The 15,538-nt window shown below is 41.9% G+C and overlaps 1 protein-coding gene across 1 annotated transcript; it reads right to left on the bottom strand.

Annotated features, from left to right (window-relative positions):
- Window positions 1–1,122: 1,122 nt before the first annotated feature.
- On the bottom strand, window positions 1,123–14,618 carry xkr5b (XK related 5b). The gene is made up of 13 exons (XM_074667215.1): window positions 14,382–14,618; window positions 12,926–13,015; window positions 12,725–12,830; window positions 12,381–12,547; window positions 10,003–10,136; window positions 9,808–9,886; window positions 9,466–9,635; window positions 9,225–9,336; window positions 8,924–9,091; window positions 8,645–8,835; window positions 8,463–8,546; window positions 8,035–8,218; window positions 1,123–5,784 (listed from the first exon to the last, which is right to left on the bottom strand). Exons 1-13 carry the CDS (start codon window positions 14,488–14,490, stop codon window positions 5,111–5,113), a joined length of 2,268 nt encoding a protein of 755 aa, XP_074523316.1. The 5' UTR covers window positions 14,491–14,618; the 3' UTR covers window positions 1,123–5,110.
- Between the last annotated feature and the right edge of the window lie 920 nt (window positions 14,619–15,538).

Genomic DNA, 15,538 nt, shown 5'->3' with positions numbered 1-15,538 from the left:
AGTAAAACTTTAAAGTCAGTCAAATGATACAACGCGTGTACCATTTAGTGTATTAACTTTTGTATTTGAATTTGACCGGTTTAATAGTTACAGTGATAAAGCAGATAAAGTAGAAGTAGGCTACCATTGAAGCCCTTCAGTAGAGTACAGTAAAAATAGAATAAAATGATCCCATCCCCATTAAATAATCCCCCAAAATTTCAATAACAAATAAAGATAATACATTCAAGTTTTCTGCCATTCATCACTGTATATCAGTTTCAAAGAAACAGTAATCAAAGATGAACCTTTCAGAATAATTCCTATAATGTCATCCCTTACTACTTCACCTCCTCTGTCACCCTGACAGAATGTCAGAGGTTGGTCTGGGTCTTCAGCGGGCTCAGGTGCATCATAAACATCACAGCGAGGGACACTGCACCTGGTAGAGATGTTGTTCAGGACAATACATGCAAGTTTTATTGTATGTGTAGCATGTTTTTCCTTGAACGTTCTTTGTTTTTTTAATGATAAATGGAAATGGTTGTTTATTATTTTTGTATTTTGCCTCAAAATCAGAAACATTCAAAATGACCCCATGTTGACTCTTCTACCTGTTGTTTTTTGCAGAGCTGGGAGTGCACTTTGTGACACGTCCCATTCAGAGCACTGGTAATCTGGATTTAGTCTTTTTAAAAACTGTGTATCGAGGTCAGGGTGATTTGATCCAATGTTGTTTTGAAAAACTGAGATAAAACTCAAACAGATTACTTGATCCTGGATGGCAAAAAATGGGATTTCCAAATCCGGATCATTAATTTCTTTGAACAACTGGCCCACAGTGTTGAGGACCCCTCTTGCTAACAGCACATTAACAATAAATCAGTTAATTTTTGTGCATTTTATCAAAGGGTTTACAGGCTCTATAGGGAGTTTGGAGCCATATAGCACGCAAATTCATTAATAAAACCAGCAGTGTACAGAAAAGTCCTCCAGAAACTACACCCAGTTGTTGGTAAAAGACTACACCTAAAAGTTTTTTATAGATTAAATTTTCTCCACAGTTTTGTATTTTGTCTGGTTTAAGTCTCATAAAAACACTTAAAAACTGATGAATGACCGGAGACATCCAGTACTCTGAGCTTTGATCATGATTAATGTCTTTATTTTGTCACATCAATAGCACATTTAAAGACGCTCTCTATCACCGACCACAGCAGCTCTGTGGGGATCCTCGCAGATTGAAGTGATGTACGATGAGAAGCAGACGCTGCCCAGTGACCCAGTGATGTCACACTCAATCAGAAAACTCATTTAAAGTCTGTCAATAAAAACTACACATGTGAAACTTCAGCACAAAACCCTGAAACACTGCACCGTGGCTGTCCACACATTTCGTAACACAAAACATGACCGAAAATAAAAGAAGAAAAAAAATGCATAAACACAAAATGATAGAAATTAGAAACAATCGTAGATCATCACATATTTTGTGCACACAGCAAAGCATATTGTTCTAACACAAAGCAGCACACACACACACACACAAGCTGTCGCTCTACAAGGCAAAGCGCTGATTCATGATGATCAAGCCAAGGCATCGTTTGCTGTCTAAAGCTGTGCGTGGACTTTTTTCATCAGTGCACTAAAATACATTTCATTAGCTCGATTATTGCTCTTACACATACATTCAAGCATGTGTGTTAACTACTGTAATGTGTGTGAGTAGTTACAGTATGTGTGTCTTTCTCTAAAGGAGTATTTACAGCTCTCTGGATGGCTGAATGAGCAAGTTACATGCAGTGACTCTTTTATCATTTTACCGTGAGCAGGCCATGAAATATGAATATCTGTCTGGACTATGTTGGATACAGCATTAAATTCAAATAATATTCTCAAAGTGCTGCTCATATTTTACCACCAAGCATGATCAGGTAACATTTAACTGTCCATTACAGATTAAGACCGAACTTTAGCTAGTTTTTTCAAAATCAAAGAAACGAGAAGAGATGATTAAAGTAAAACAGATAAATGGTTACAAATAATATTTTATAAACAGTTTTGACACACTGAAATAAACAGTATATTCATAACAAATCAACATAATACTGGAATCGATCAAAGTTATAGCAGCACATTGACTCCAGAAATGACCCCTCTGCATCCTTTCCTGTTTTCCCTTCTTATTGCAGCTACTTCATCAGGAATACTTCAGTGTTAGCTTTAGCACACCCTGTGGATAAAGTGGTAGCTCCATAGACTGTATACAGAATGGACAGTGTGGCTCCGCCATTTCCCATTACACGAAGCCAAAATTCCCCCGTCACATCCGCAGCCATTGGCAGCTGTTTGCAGCCAGAGTCTGCGCAGTAGAGACAGACTGTGAGGGATTCTGGGAGAATCTGAGTGGAGCTGAGTGACATAAATAGTATATATATTTTTTCTTTTGAGAGTCTAATCACTTCTTGACTCAACCTCCCGACATATCTTACAATCCTCGAAAAAAATACACGAGAACGGCAGCTGGATCGTTAAATGTTACGTAAAGCCTCGTTTTTAACCTCGTATAACTAATGAAAACGAAACTTTTCAGAACAAAGAGGACTTAAATACACGACAGCCAAATAATTTCTTCATATCACCACAACAATCAGATGTGAGAAACATTTCTATGAGGTGTATTGATATTTTAAAGTTTGACCACAGCCCATCTGGAATGACTGGAGAGACTGATTTTCTAATCTATACTGCAGCCAGCCACCAGGGGGAGCCGTTTTTGTGGAGATCTCACTTAAGGAAGCGGATGTCCATTTGTTTTACAGTCTATGGGTAGCTCTCACTCTTGACTGACTTCGTCCTGTACTTTACAACAAGTTAATTGATTATGGATCATTGCCAGAGGCTCACTCACTGTTGTTTTTTAAACAAAACCACAGAGAAGACCAATGCCAACAATCCAAAGCCTGACGCAGATACAAAGGGTAAACACAAGAAATTAATTGCTCTTCTAATCAATAATGAGGTCTTGAGGTAGAACACAAACTGATACATTTAAAACCTTTGAAGAATTTGTTAAAACATATAAAACGCTCCAGTTCAGTCTGAAAGAATCTCATGACAGCGAGCTGGAGAAGCTGAACTCACAGGTTTGTAACTAAAGCAAATGGACCACTGCAGCTTCTGTAGAAAGAGTACAGTACAGTATGTTATCATCCCTCATACTCTTCTCTACTTTGATCAACTCAAAAATAACTCATAAATTAACAGCATTAAACAATGTGTGTCGATTAAAATCATGTCACCCTTTAAGAGAAAAAAATGTGTATGTCCTGCAGAAAGTCCATTTGTTTACTGAATCTTTAATCATCTTTTAATCACTGTCTTTTCATCATATAACTTGTTCTTTTATTTGTAAATTTAGCTTTAAGGACCAAATTAGCAAAGATATTTAGATGCCAAAATATAATGAGTGTGCAAGGAGTAACTTTATGTATTCAAGTAGAAATTTTGATCATTTCTGCAAGTCATAGACAATTCAAAAAACAAATACATAAAAGCCTGTTGATATTAGATATGTGATAACAAAAATAAAAAAGGAATACTGAACTTTCAGAAAGGACAAATACGTCGAACACATGTTATTAAAAATTCATCATGTTAGTCATTTTATCATCCTATATTTCTAAATTCTGCTTTGGAAGTTAATGTTATAATACTTGTGAACTCTACAGGACATCATGCTACGACTACTCTGCTGGCTGAAAAATAAACTTTTGCTGTTTCTGCGCGGTGCTGACCGACTGAAATGAATGTTGATACCACTAGCAAAGGAAAGTTTATAATATTCATCCCTTCAACCTTTGCTCTTTGTTCTTTCTTCTCAGATAGTTTCATGAAAAAAATACAGACGTATAAATGAGTAGGTGAGACTGCACTTTGTTAAAAGAGTTTGTTTCTGTCTGTGTGTCAGTAGTGTGTGTAAACACTGACCATGTACTGTTGTTCTGTGAACACCTGAAAACCTGACTGATGGATGAATGAGTGTCTTCCTCAATACCAGCGCTGTTCATCATCTAAAGCAGTTAATAGCATCATAACATCCATGATGAGGTTGAAGTTTTTCTTAAACTACCTCATAAATTATTGTCCCCATTGAATCAATCTAATCTCGCCAGATTAAATGAGGAGACGGGCGAGGGTGAGGGTTTGAGAGGAGCTCCTGCTCAGCTGCCTGTAGACGGCATGTTGGATGATTGTAAACGAGTTTGGTTACCTGCTTCACTAAGAAAATGCCTCTTCTTTTAGGTCCATCTACTATTAAAATCACATTATATTGATTTATATGATTGTTTTTACTTTGATTTTTAAATGTCACAACACTAACTAGGTTAGTCTTGAAATCTCAGCTGAATGCAGCACCTGAAATAATAATGATAAAATAAACTGGACACATTTATTTTTCTTGTTCACTTTTTAAATCTTATGTTCACATTAGATCATTTAGATCAAGAGTGACGCCTCATCATTAGCACCTCTGGAATTTTCTTGGTTTCAGCAATCCCAATATAACTTCTATTAAACAACCATCTGAAGTGTTTAAGAGTCTTTCATAGAACTGGTTTTAAAGATAAACTGTATAAAAGTGTAACGCTTATTTTCCTCTGGTTGTCTGAGTTGGAAGCCCATAGTCTTACATCCTGTCTAGCACGCATAAATTTGACAGAAAGTTTCTGGTAAACTGCAAACCGGAGCGTCATCATATCATAAGAGGGGTTTTAAGTGCCCCACACCAAGGGTCTTCATTCACTTCCCACCAATAACCATAGATTAACATGTTGACTAGAACTTACAGCGGAGATATCATGATACCGAGTTGAGCACATTCACTTGCAGCGGCATCGTACCATTGTGCTTCCTATGCACCCTTACTTTTTTGCAATCTTATGAGAATTTATGTGTTTAAGTATCTTTCAGGGCTGGTTCAAATCAACTGAGCAGAAAAGCCCCCTGACTCCCCAAGCCTGCACTAAGTGAGTAAACGTAGGAATTCATAGATATAATTTATTGAAAAACTTAAAAAAAGCTATATTTTCCCACCCGTTTGTTCCCTTCACCACCGTACCCCGCCTCGTTACACCATCCTCTCTTGACTGCCCACAAACTGCACTATCTGTTTGCGAGCGTGGGAGATGACCGGAGTGAGTGGGACGATGGGGGTTGCAGTTCCAGGAGTCGCACCACCAGGAGTCAAAGCACCAGGAGTGGAGGCAGCAGGTGTAGAAGCTGCAGGTGTTGAAGCTGCAGAAGCTGCAGGTGTAGAAGCCGCAGGCGTAGAAGCACCAGGGGTTCCTCCTGGGGTGGGGCCTGGCGTTGTACCAGGAGTGGCTGGGGTGATGACCACAGGTGCCAGGCATGGACTTTCAGCTCCAGCTCGAGGCTCCAGTCGGGGAGTGGAGGTGACAAAACGGGCCTCCCTGATGCGGTAGGGGCTTCTGTAGGTGGAGATGGGTGACAGCTCGGAGCCCCAGCCCAGGTAGCTCCCACTGGAAGGAGACTGTGCATCAGCGCTGAAGTACAGAGTGGTGCTGGACTCGCCAGGGATCACTGGCTTCTTTTCTGGGGAACTAATCAGAAGGGGGGATCTCCGCTCTGGCGACCAGCCGGGGGTCTTGATGTCCAGGGAACAGACGGAGGATGAGGCTTCGGTCAGTGTTGCAGCCTGGCTGTCAATGTGTCGGAGGCTTCCTGGTCGTGGGGATGAGGGTGTTGGTGAGCCATAAGCAGCACTCTGAAAGTCTTCATCACCTTCAGAAAAAGAACAACATGAATTAAAAAAAAACTTCTTAAAGGTCGCATATTATGCAAAAATCACTTTATTAAGTCTTTTAGTGAAATTTGTGGGTCTTTGGCTTTCCTCCCAGCCCACAAAATGTGATATTTAATGACAAAACCTGTACTTAGTAGTGCATGTGAATGTAAAATCCTGACCTAAAACGAGCTGTTTGGATTTTGGGGATGTGCCGACATCAGCGATTCCCTTTTTTGACCAATCAGGAGCAAGTTTGACCTGATTGGTCCACCGGTGCAGATACCCCCACCCCCCTCCCCGCTGCTGCTCCAGCAGCCATCACTGCCATCACTGCTTTGTTTTTGGCTGTAAACAGTCACATAGTTCCATGCACAAGCTTCAACAAGGAAACAACGGACAGAGAATACATCTTAACACAATAGAGTAGAACAAACAAACAAGTCCATTACATGGTGGGATTAATACAGGTCCATTATACATAACATTTTTTATGAAACTAGACTGAATTTATAATCAATTCAAACAGCCACATAGTTCCATGCACAAGCTTCCCATCTCGGAAGAAGACAAGACTAAGTGGCTAGAGTTCATTAATGAAGGAAATGTGCCAGCTACACTCAGTAAAACTGTGCATGTGTGTGCTAGTCACTTCACGGCCAACTGCTTTTCCAACTTTGGACAGTACAACAGAGGGCTAGAGAATAGACTGGTCCTGAATCCAGGCGCATGACCAACCATCCACCAACAAACCTGGGACCCTGGAAATGTGAGTATTTTACATGCTGTGTGCTGTGGAGCAGATGTAAGAGCTTTTCCTCAGTGTCCCCCTGTCTCTGTGTTAGCTTCAGGATGCTAACTTTAGCTGTGGTTAGCCTGTTGTTTTAGCCTGTCATGTTACGGTAAACGAGCTTCGCTGTTTTCTAAACATTGTGCACTCGGAGCTCGTGGCACCGCTCTCAGTGATGCTGAAGAGCGGGGCAGTATCAGCGGTGGGCTCATTTCCATATGAAGGTCACGCCCACTAAATCTGAACAGAGGGGCTATGAGAGCCTGGAAACAATGCTGCTGTGCTTGATTTATTGGCTTTTTGGACCAAAACATGTTACTACCATTTCATGAAGACATCAATGATCCAAATTAAACTGCAGAAATGGAGCATAACATGGGATCTTTAAAGATTATTTTAAATGTTGGTAAATTTGTACAGCAACCATGACAAATATGCATCACAAGAACAAAAACATCAGGACATATTTTACAGACATGTGGGCTTACTGTCTTTGATTATTACTGAACCTTGTGTACCTAAGACCAGAACATTAAGAAATCTAAAATGATTGGTCCTGCAGAGAAAGTGCATGTTTGTTGATGTGCAACCACAAAAACAGATCAGGAAAGGCCACATCACATCCATTAAAATGTCCAATCATTCACAGGCAGGGGTTACTTATGAACCAACACCACAGAAAATCATCACCTGACTGAAATCTCTTCAGCTCTGCAGACCTTCACACCTCTTTAAAGCTCAATGTTCTGCCCTCCCTAACAAAGCTGACTTCTGTTGCCACTGAAAAAGCGTAAAAAGGTAGAGTTTGCTACCTCCACAGAACAAAAAATAAGGCAGCATTAGTTACTGACTGGCTGAGTACACAGTAAGGAATGGAGAGGCTGAACATGCAGAAATTTCCCTTAAGATTAGAAAACAATAAGCGCTGAAAAAGTGAAGACCTGCATGCAGTGGGCAGAAACACAAGTGCTCTAATTAAAAACAACTTTCAGTGCCTTGAAGCTGCATTTTATCTCATGACCAGCAGATAAACTGAGTAGTTACACCCCATTACCCCTATATGGAACTGTCTGCTTCTCATTTCACTGTGGGTTTAGATATGTGTTTCACCAGGGTTCAGTGAATATTGTTGGGGCGAATTTAAAGGCCAAACACAAAGGCACCAGGTTTATATGATGTTCATTGAGGTGAGGTTTCCCAGCAGAACCTTCACCAACATGTTCCTGCCTGTTAGGAGTGTACTGGAAAGTTTCATCGCGTGGTCACTCATAATTTGGCCAGATCAAATAAACTGGCTTACAGCATGATGCTATCTTGGAGCCTGCAAACACAAAACGTTTAACAGAGACCCCAGGATGTACGAACTTACCAATTTAACCAAAAATATTACACACATGACTCATTTTTCAAATATCTGTGTTTGCATCTAGGAAATCCTCAACAATATCTGGTATCCAACCTTTTTCCTCTGATAGTGGAGCGCTGGACTCCTCCTCTGCAGACTCTTCAGGAATAACCTCCTGGAAAGGGATGATCTCTGGAAACCTCCTCATGTCCTGTATGGATGTGGGCGGAGCTTTTCTCACGGGTCGGGCTACGACAGTGCTGGGAGCTGGCTGTGGAGGCTGGACCACCTCTCTTACCTGAGGACAAGACAGTCAGGTGAGCCTCAGACTGAAGACAAAACATGTATGGCTTGATGGCAGAGCTTTCATAAATAATGATCTGAGGCTTATAAGAAATAATAGAGACACATATAAGGAACAAAGTTAACAAAGGGATAAAAAAACACTTTTTCTCTACCAATGATACCATAAAAGCCCAAAACCCAAACTTAAATATTTTTAGACTTCAATTATTCAATCAAATGATAAACATAGTTCTTGCCTGAGGAGCCTGGGTCACTGGTGGTGGAGTTGGTTGAGGAGCTGGTTGTGAGATTTGAGGAACAGGTGGTTGAACAGGAGGGATCTGAAAAACAGCAGCACAAATAAAAATGAGAAACCCGTCATGTGTAAAGACAACAAGTCAATCAGCCAATGACATTTAATCCATGAAACTCAACAAACCTGAGGGACACGGATTTCATCAGGGGAGTGAACTTCTTCAGACAGACCCATCAGCCCAGCCAGTCCCCCCTCACCATACGCAGACCAGATGCTGGCTACGTTCCCCGTCTTCAGGGCCAAACGAATCAGCAGCCAGTGGTGATGTTTCCAGCCCTCCCATTGGATAGGGAGGTCCATTAGAGTCCCGCCCCCTGATTAGAGATGATTGGAGAAGACCATAGAAGTCATTATTATATGGAGCTATATGGATGGCTAAATGATAGATGAATGTCAGCAGACCAGAAAGAGTCGCATGGCGATGAAAGGTGGGCGTGACTTTTTCCTCCAGTGACAGTGTTGATCCACGCTCCATGCAGGCTCCACCTATTCCCCTGTGACGAATACTTTGGAAAATCTCAAAAGATTTGGGGTGGAGGAATCGATAGTACAGAACCAGTGCTATCACACCTGTAGAGAGACGGACAGACAGAACAGATGTGTGAATTTTTACAGTTTTGGTTGCATCACACATGGTTGGCGCCCTGAACTCTTGCACACACATTCATGCTCCTGGTGTATGTTATGCGGCTGTGTTTCTCACCAATGAGGAAGCTACAGAAGATAGCAGCTGGGATCCCCACAGTGTCCCAGGACACCATGGTGAACAACCATGAGGAGGCCAGAAGAAGAAAAGCGTTCTCCAAGAACATCACCTGGAGGAGAAAGAAACTCGGCGGTTCAGCTAAACATCCCTGAGCTCAGTCATTTGATAAATCTACTCTAAATGTTGTTTGTCATTTTTCAGCCTCACAGGTATAAAGTGACTCAAAACGCATACATACCAGGTAGAAACCAGCCATACGGTATCTGGACTGACCATACTTCACGTTCAGGAAAAGAAAGATGTGAACGGCTCCCAGAACCAGGTTGAACAGTCTCCATCTGCTTGTTGATCGTATGATATCAGTCTGCTGAGACACCATCCAGAAAGTCGCGCCCAGCCAGTGCACACCTGACAGAAATCACATACCACAAGGTCAATATTTAGCTGTTAGCACATATAAAATTACACCCACTCAGGTAAGGTTGGTCACGTGGACCTGACAGTAGAACAGAAGGACCGTGACAGTTTCTTATACAAAAATGTTTTGAGCTTTGAGGTGATCCCTGGCATGCAGACTTACCGATAACCCCAAGGATCCATTGTTTGAAGATACGTGTGAAAAGCATAAGAACTGCAAATCTAGATCCCAACATACCAATCTGAATAAAGGGAAAACAGATGTCACTCAAACAGTATGAAAGCACCCACTGAGAGTAACACATTACTGGACAGAAAGATCTTATATTGAGAGTGAGGGATGTTAAAATGTGCCCACCCTCCACACCAGTCGACAGAGGATGGCAGCCGGAGTCATTTGCAGGTGTCCAGGTCTGATGAGCGAGCAGGCTCGAGCATAGAGCACCAGAGCCCAGGCCAGAGATAACAAACACACCGCAAAACACACTGAGGCTGGAGAAGGGAGAGGAAGACATCACCTGGATATACGAATAAACGTAGCTTTTATACCGCCAAAAGACAGTTACACATCTAGAGACAGACAAATGGATTACATAGATGCATGTTTGGTTTTGTCCCATTTCCAGCAACAACCTTAAAGGGGTTTGTCGAACTGCAGTGTTGAGTCCACAGTTCTGGTATTCAACACTTTTTATTGAATTGTTTGTTTTTACTTTGCTCTTGGCTACAATGGGGAATTGGGACTTAGAGTATAAAATAGGGGTAGCCAACCAGTCAGAGACTAAGAGCTACAAAAATTACTGTGGAACTACAAAGAGCCACAACACACGTGGTCTTACAAACTCACTTCCTCTCATACATAAACGCAATGACATAAAATGGAAATCAATACATTTCCAATTTTCAAAGCAATATTTGTTGTGTTTTTAAGTGTGTTTAAATTTGTGCTTGTTAAAGTTCTATCAAACTATTTATCTACCTATCAATCCATCTAGATAGCAATGAGCACATAAGTGAATGAGAGGAGCACATGTATAGAAGAGAAACTGAAACTACTGATCCCAAAGCCGGCATCAATATATCAATAATTCAGACTGATTGGCATATATATATATATCAGTGTTTCCCACAGGATTTTAGGAGACTGTGGTGGCAGAGTCGCTGACCCTCGGTGGTTTTGATGTGTGTGTACGTTTTTAAGTGCGATGTATCGGCCTTACAGTAAGTGCAGTTTGGGACCATGGACATGAACGTACGCTGATAAATAAGAACTTACAAAGGCATATCAGAAATATTTTAAATTTGATTCAGAAACAAAACCAAAAACTCACTCTCTCACAATATTTTGAACAATTTACTGAACAACATTTCAACAACAGATTATTTACACTATTTCCCGTGATCTGTGATCCGTTATCGGGCTACTAAGACTGTATCCTACCGTTATTCTCTCACCTGAGTTAACGAGGTGTGTGTTTGAAGCTGATGAGAAAAAAAGAGAGCAAGAGGATGTGAGTAGGTGAAAGGGAGGCAAAGTGGAAACCCTTTATATTGTTTTAACATCTTAAAAAAATATTTTTTGGGATAAGGGGTCAGATTACAATTCTTCTTCTCTCTGCTCCCTTATCTGGATTTAGGAGTGACGTGTTTTCATTCTGTTTTTTTTTCTACAGTGACTGCTGAAAATTGTCTAAATAAATAAAGATTCCTAAATTTGCTGCAGCCCACTTCATCACAAAATGTTGCCTAAATCAATGCAAGATCATTTTCTGACTGATATTTCCTGATATTGCTGTTTATCTGGCTTTGAGAGAAATTCAGCTTCTTCCATGCTCTCTCCGTATGTTGTGTTCACCGTCTTACGCTGATGTCGCTATAAAATCCCACAGCGCACATGGCTACTTAATATGCACGTACTGATTTGCATTGACCATATACGGTTATGTTCGGGCGCGCTGAAGGTGGGAAACGACGTGCGTTCACGTCACCACATTTACGCTGTTCTCGGCGCCATGTGGTTTATCACGGGGAATAGCTTCAGCCGTGTGTACGCAGAGTCTGATAGATCTGAAAAGAGTGTATATATTTAGGTCGTATGCACGTTTTGCCTTTTCGTCGTAAGTGAAACTTAAGAGGACTTTTACACGCTGTAAAAAATGAGGCCCCAGGAGAGGAGAATATGAAATGATAAGCCGCGTCAGCTCGTTGGTATTGTACAGGTGATTGTACTGTGTGCCTGCACTGACTCTGACTGCGCGGTGATAATGAAACAATGTGGCCGCTCTCGTCACTGAAACTCTGGAACCGAGACGTGCGCTGTGCAGCCAGTCCTCTTCCAGTGAAGGGAGGCAGACAGCGCAGTGAGCTACTGTGGCCACGGCTGCAGTTAGCATGAGCGCTAATGCCCAAAAAAGAAGTTGCACGTACCTTAGAGTCAGACGCCCCGCTCCAGTTTCTCTGAAATCTGGTTCGTGTCAAACGTATCAAGTAAAGAGCGACGTGTATGAGCGTGACCAGTGCGCGCGCACTCTTGTTCTCGCTTCTTTACGTGCGGTAGGAAATTACAGCTGTGCAATGATCTGACCGAGTGACGGATCGTATTTTTTTCTCCATATGAGACTGTGGCGGGCCGCCACAGTCTCATTAATTAATGGGAAACACTGTATATATATATATATATGCAGGTTGGCCATCCCTGGTATAGAAATTTGTTTGATAGATTACATTTCTTCATACCTGGAGACTTGACTCCTATGTCAGTACAGATGAGCACATAGGTCTGCAGGATAGTCTGGGGCAGGGTGACCACCAAGGCCTCAAACAGGCGTAATGCGGACACATCAGCCTGCTGCATGATCTCACCGTACACATCCTCATCTTGCAGGCGCATACAGTCCCACAGCCTGTGAAGGAAGTGATGGAGCATTATCTCACAGCAATGATAATGAAACAGAGAGAGCTCTCCATTACTGCCCTTATGGTTTGCATAACTGATAGTGATCATTGACCAAGAGATGCACACCCAATTCTTCCTGCTCTTCTTCCCAAAGCTCTATCTGAAAGACTTAAAGACAGCTCACCTTTTGAAGATACCCAGGTGCAGTATGTGTGTCCAGGTGAGAGACTTCCTGCGGATGCGTCCATCTGACAGGTACCACAAGTAACTGAGCCACTGAGGACCCCAACCTGTGATACATTAAGTGATGCCAAACGTATATCAAACAACAGCCAGCAACTTATTTTTAAATCTGTGTTGACAGTTTTTGTAGATGTTTTCTCACCTGGCAGCAGGAACAGTGCAGTGAAGCCGGCAAGGTGGGCATAGCAGTAGTTGTGACCCACCCACAGGTAATACCCAAAGCAGTAGAAGACTGAGGGAAGAAGTGAAACACACTTTTAATATCATACATTACACAACCATAAACACATGTAAAAGACTTGTATGGCTGGCTGTCAAATGAGCGTGTTTGAATTCACCAACTTTTTATTGAGAAATTAGGCTTTGTATACTTTTATCTCACTGCCAGTTCAGTGGGCTTGCTAATACAGCAATCAGTCAGAAATAAAATCCATGGAAAGAATGACAGGTAACATTTTTTTTGTTCTATGAAATTAGATATTACCTCTAAAACATTTAGGAGCTATACGTGTGTAATATTGTGTAATATCTTTGGAACATGAGTGACTTTTTGAAGCTTATTTGGGCAAACATTGATTGTACAAACCATCTAACAACGCCCCAAAAATTACATGCGAATAGTATTAATGGAATCATGCAGGAAATGTTTGTAACTTGACTGTCGTAGTATTTTCTTTGATACTGTTGTTTTGCTGATGTGTTTACATCAGTAGTAGTAACCTTGGGTGGCTAATGGCCAGGAGTGTGTGTGTGCGTGTTTTTTGTTAGTGTCCACGCTTTTTCATTTGACCTCTGCTCTTCACTCCATCTCAGCAGCCTGGGTTTATTGACATCAAGGCTGCTGCTATCCCCTCTCTTCTGTGTTCCCTCACACTCTCCACATCAGACTGTGTAAAGCTCCGCAGCTCTGCCTCCCTCCCTCCATCTCTGTAATCTGAACCCTCAGAGCTGCTGAACGGGCGGGCTGTCCGGGCAGACTAGGCCCCCTTTCTGGGGTACGCCCTTCCCCACGTCCATTCATGTACCTCCAAAAAAGAGCGCGCTGAAATATGACAACATGGCTCCGCTTTGTTTTCAAATGAGGAAACCTTGCACAGAAGCTAAAATGATGCTGACTTAAGGCGAAAAACTCCAGCATGAGTCTGCAGTTTTGCTGCATACCTGATTTCATAACGGGCATCGAGTAAAAATAGGAGAAAGGCGCAGTAGTACTGACTGCAGACTCTGGCTCTATTATTTATGACAACACAACAGCAGAAAGGCGCTCAAGTGGAAAAACAAATGTACAACTTTGTATTTAGTTGTATGTTTGGTTATTACAAATGTCCTCATGGAGCAATGTGAGTGGAAATAACGCTCTGACTCATTTTGCATCTCCCCTGCAGGCTGCAGCAGCCGTAGCCCTGTACACCCATACACTGTGACGGCCAGGCACGCGCACACATGCACGCACAACAATAAAGTAAAATGCCAAAAAAACCCACGAGGACATTCCAGCACATGATAACCATCCCAGTCATTACTAACGACGCTCGGTTTCATAATGTGTGAGGAAGGTACGTGTGAACGTGTGTGTAGGTGTCCCAGGTAGGACTCACTTGCCGTCCTCTCCGCAACGAGCAGAAATGCGGTAAAGACGAAGACGCAAACTTGACAGCACGGCATGCACGCGCCCCCGTTGCTCGGAGTCGCTGAGTAGTCTCTCATGACGGGTTAAAAACCTGAACTCTCAGATTGAAGGTGTTATCCCAGGGTTTGTCTGCAGGCCGGGTTTGTCCTGGTCCCGGGCGGTCGGGAGTCGGTCCAGCTGCTGCAGACTTCTCCCTCTCTCCTCCGTGTCCCCGTCCAGACAACCCCGCCCGTCCTGTTAAAGAGATAGAGCAGCACCTGACAGATAAAAGAAACAGGCTCACAGATTGATGCTATCATTGAGCCTGCAAACACGAAATGTTTGATGAAGACCACAGGATGTATGAACTTACCGATTTAACCGTAGATATCACACATTAAGATGATTATGAGAAGTAGGTGACTTTGAACTCAAACAATCATTTACCCTTGAAATATGAATTACTAACAATGACGAAAATGCGCTGTGCTCTAACTTTGTTGCCAATTCTGTAGGCTAACAGTGTGGCTACGGGTGCACCACCAATTCGATTAAAGCTCCCATGGTGAGTTTTTATCTTGCTATGAAACAGACTAACAATACTACTGATGCCCTTAGCTAACTTACAAAACTGGACCATACAAACAACTTAAATATGAGCTTTTTCCATAAATGTTGTATTCAGGATGGTTGGCAGGGGGTCAGTGTCAGTCAATAGATTTAATGCAATATGCCAATACAACTGTGTCTACAGTGACAACTATTTGTTAAGGGAGCACCAAAAGTTCCCCATTTGAGCCTCAAATAATCCTGCTTTTTTTTTCAAATTCGATTTTATTTACAGATGTGTTTTTTTTATCATTGATTTACTTGCACTACTTTTAAGAAGTAACACTATGTACTTTGATACACACCACACAAGTTTTGTTTGACAAGACAGACGGGAACAGATAGTGTGCCAACCTAGCTGAGTCCTTCTCACATTTCACACTAAACCAACTTAACCATCAAAAATCGCTGTATTGTTCCCCCCGTAACCTACATGTGGTTAGTCAGTTTAACTGTACATGAGACATAAAGACATAAATAACATTTAGGGTGTGAGGGAACATCGCCATCAACACCCTAGGTGTTGACGTGAGCAAC

Source organism: Halichoeres trimaculatus, unplaced genomic scaffold, assembly GCF_033239565.1.
Source record: "Halichoeres trimaculatus isolate MK-OKI-2021-1 unplaced genomic scaffold, fHalTri1.1 fHalTri1_scaffold_3, whole genome shotgun sequence".
NCBI lineage: Eukaryota > Metazoa > Chordata > Actinopteri > Labriformes > Labridae > Halichoeres > Halichoeres trimaculatus.
This window is presented reverse-complemented; position numbering and strand designations above follow the sequence as displayed.

Coding starts and splice junctions, on each gene's coding strand:
- xkr5b (XM_074667215.1), bottom strand. CDS start 14,490: ATGAGAGACTACTCAGCGACTCCGAGCAACGGGGGCGCGTGCATGCCG. Junction 9,092..9,224: donor CTTCTGTAGCTTCCTCATTG/GTGAGAAACACA, acceptor GTCTCTCTACAG/GTGTGATAGCACTGGTTCTG. Junction 8,836..8,923: donor TCGCCATGCGACTCTTTCTG/GTCTGCTGACAT, acceptor ATCTCTAATCAG/GGGGCGGGACTCTAATGGAC.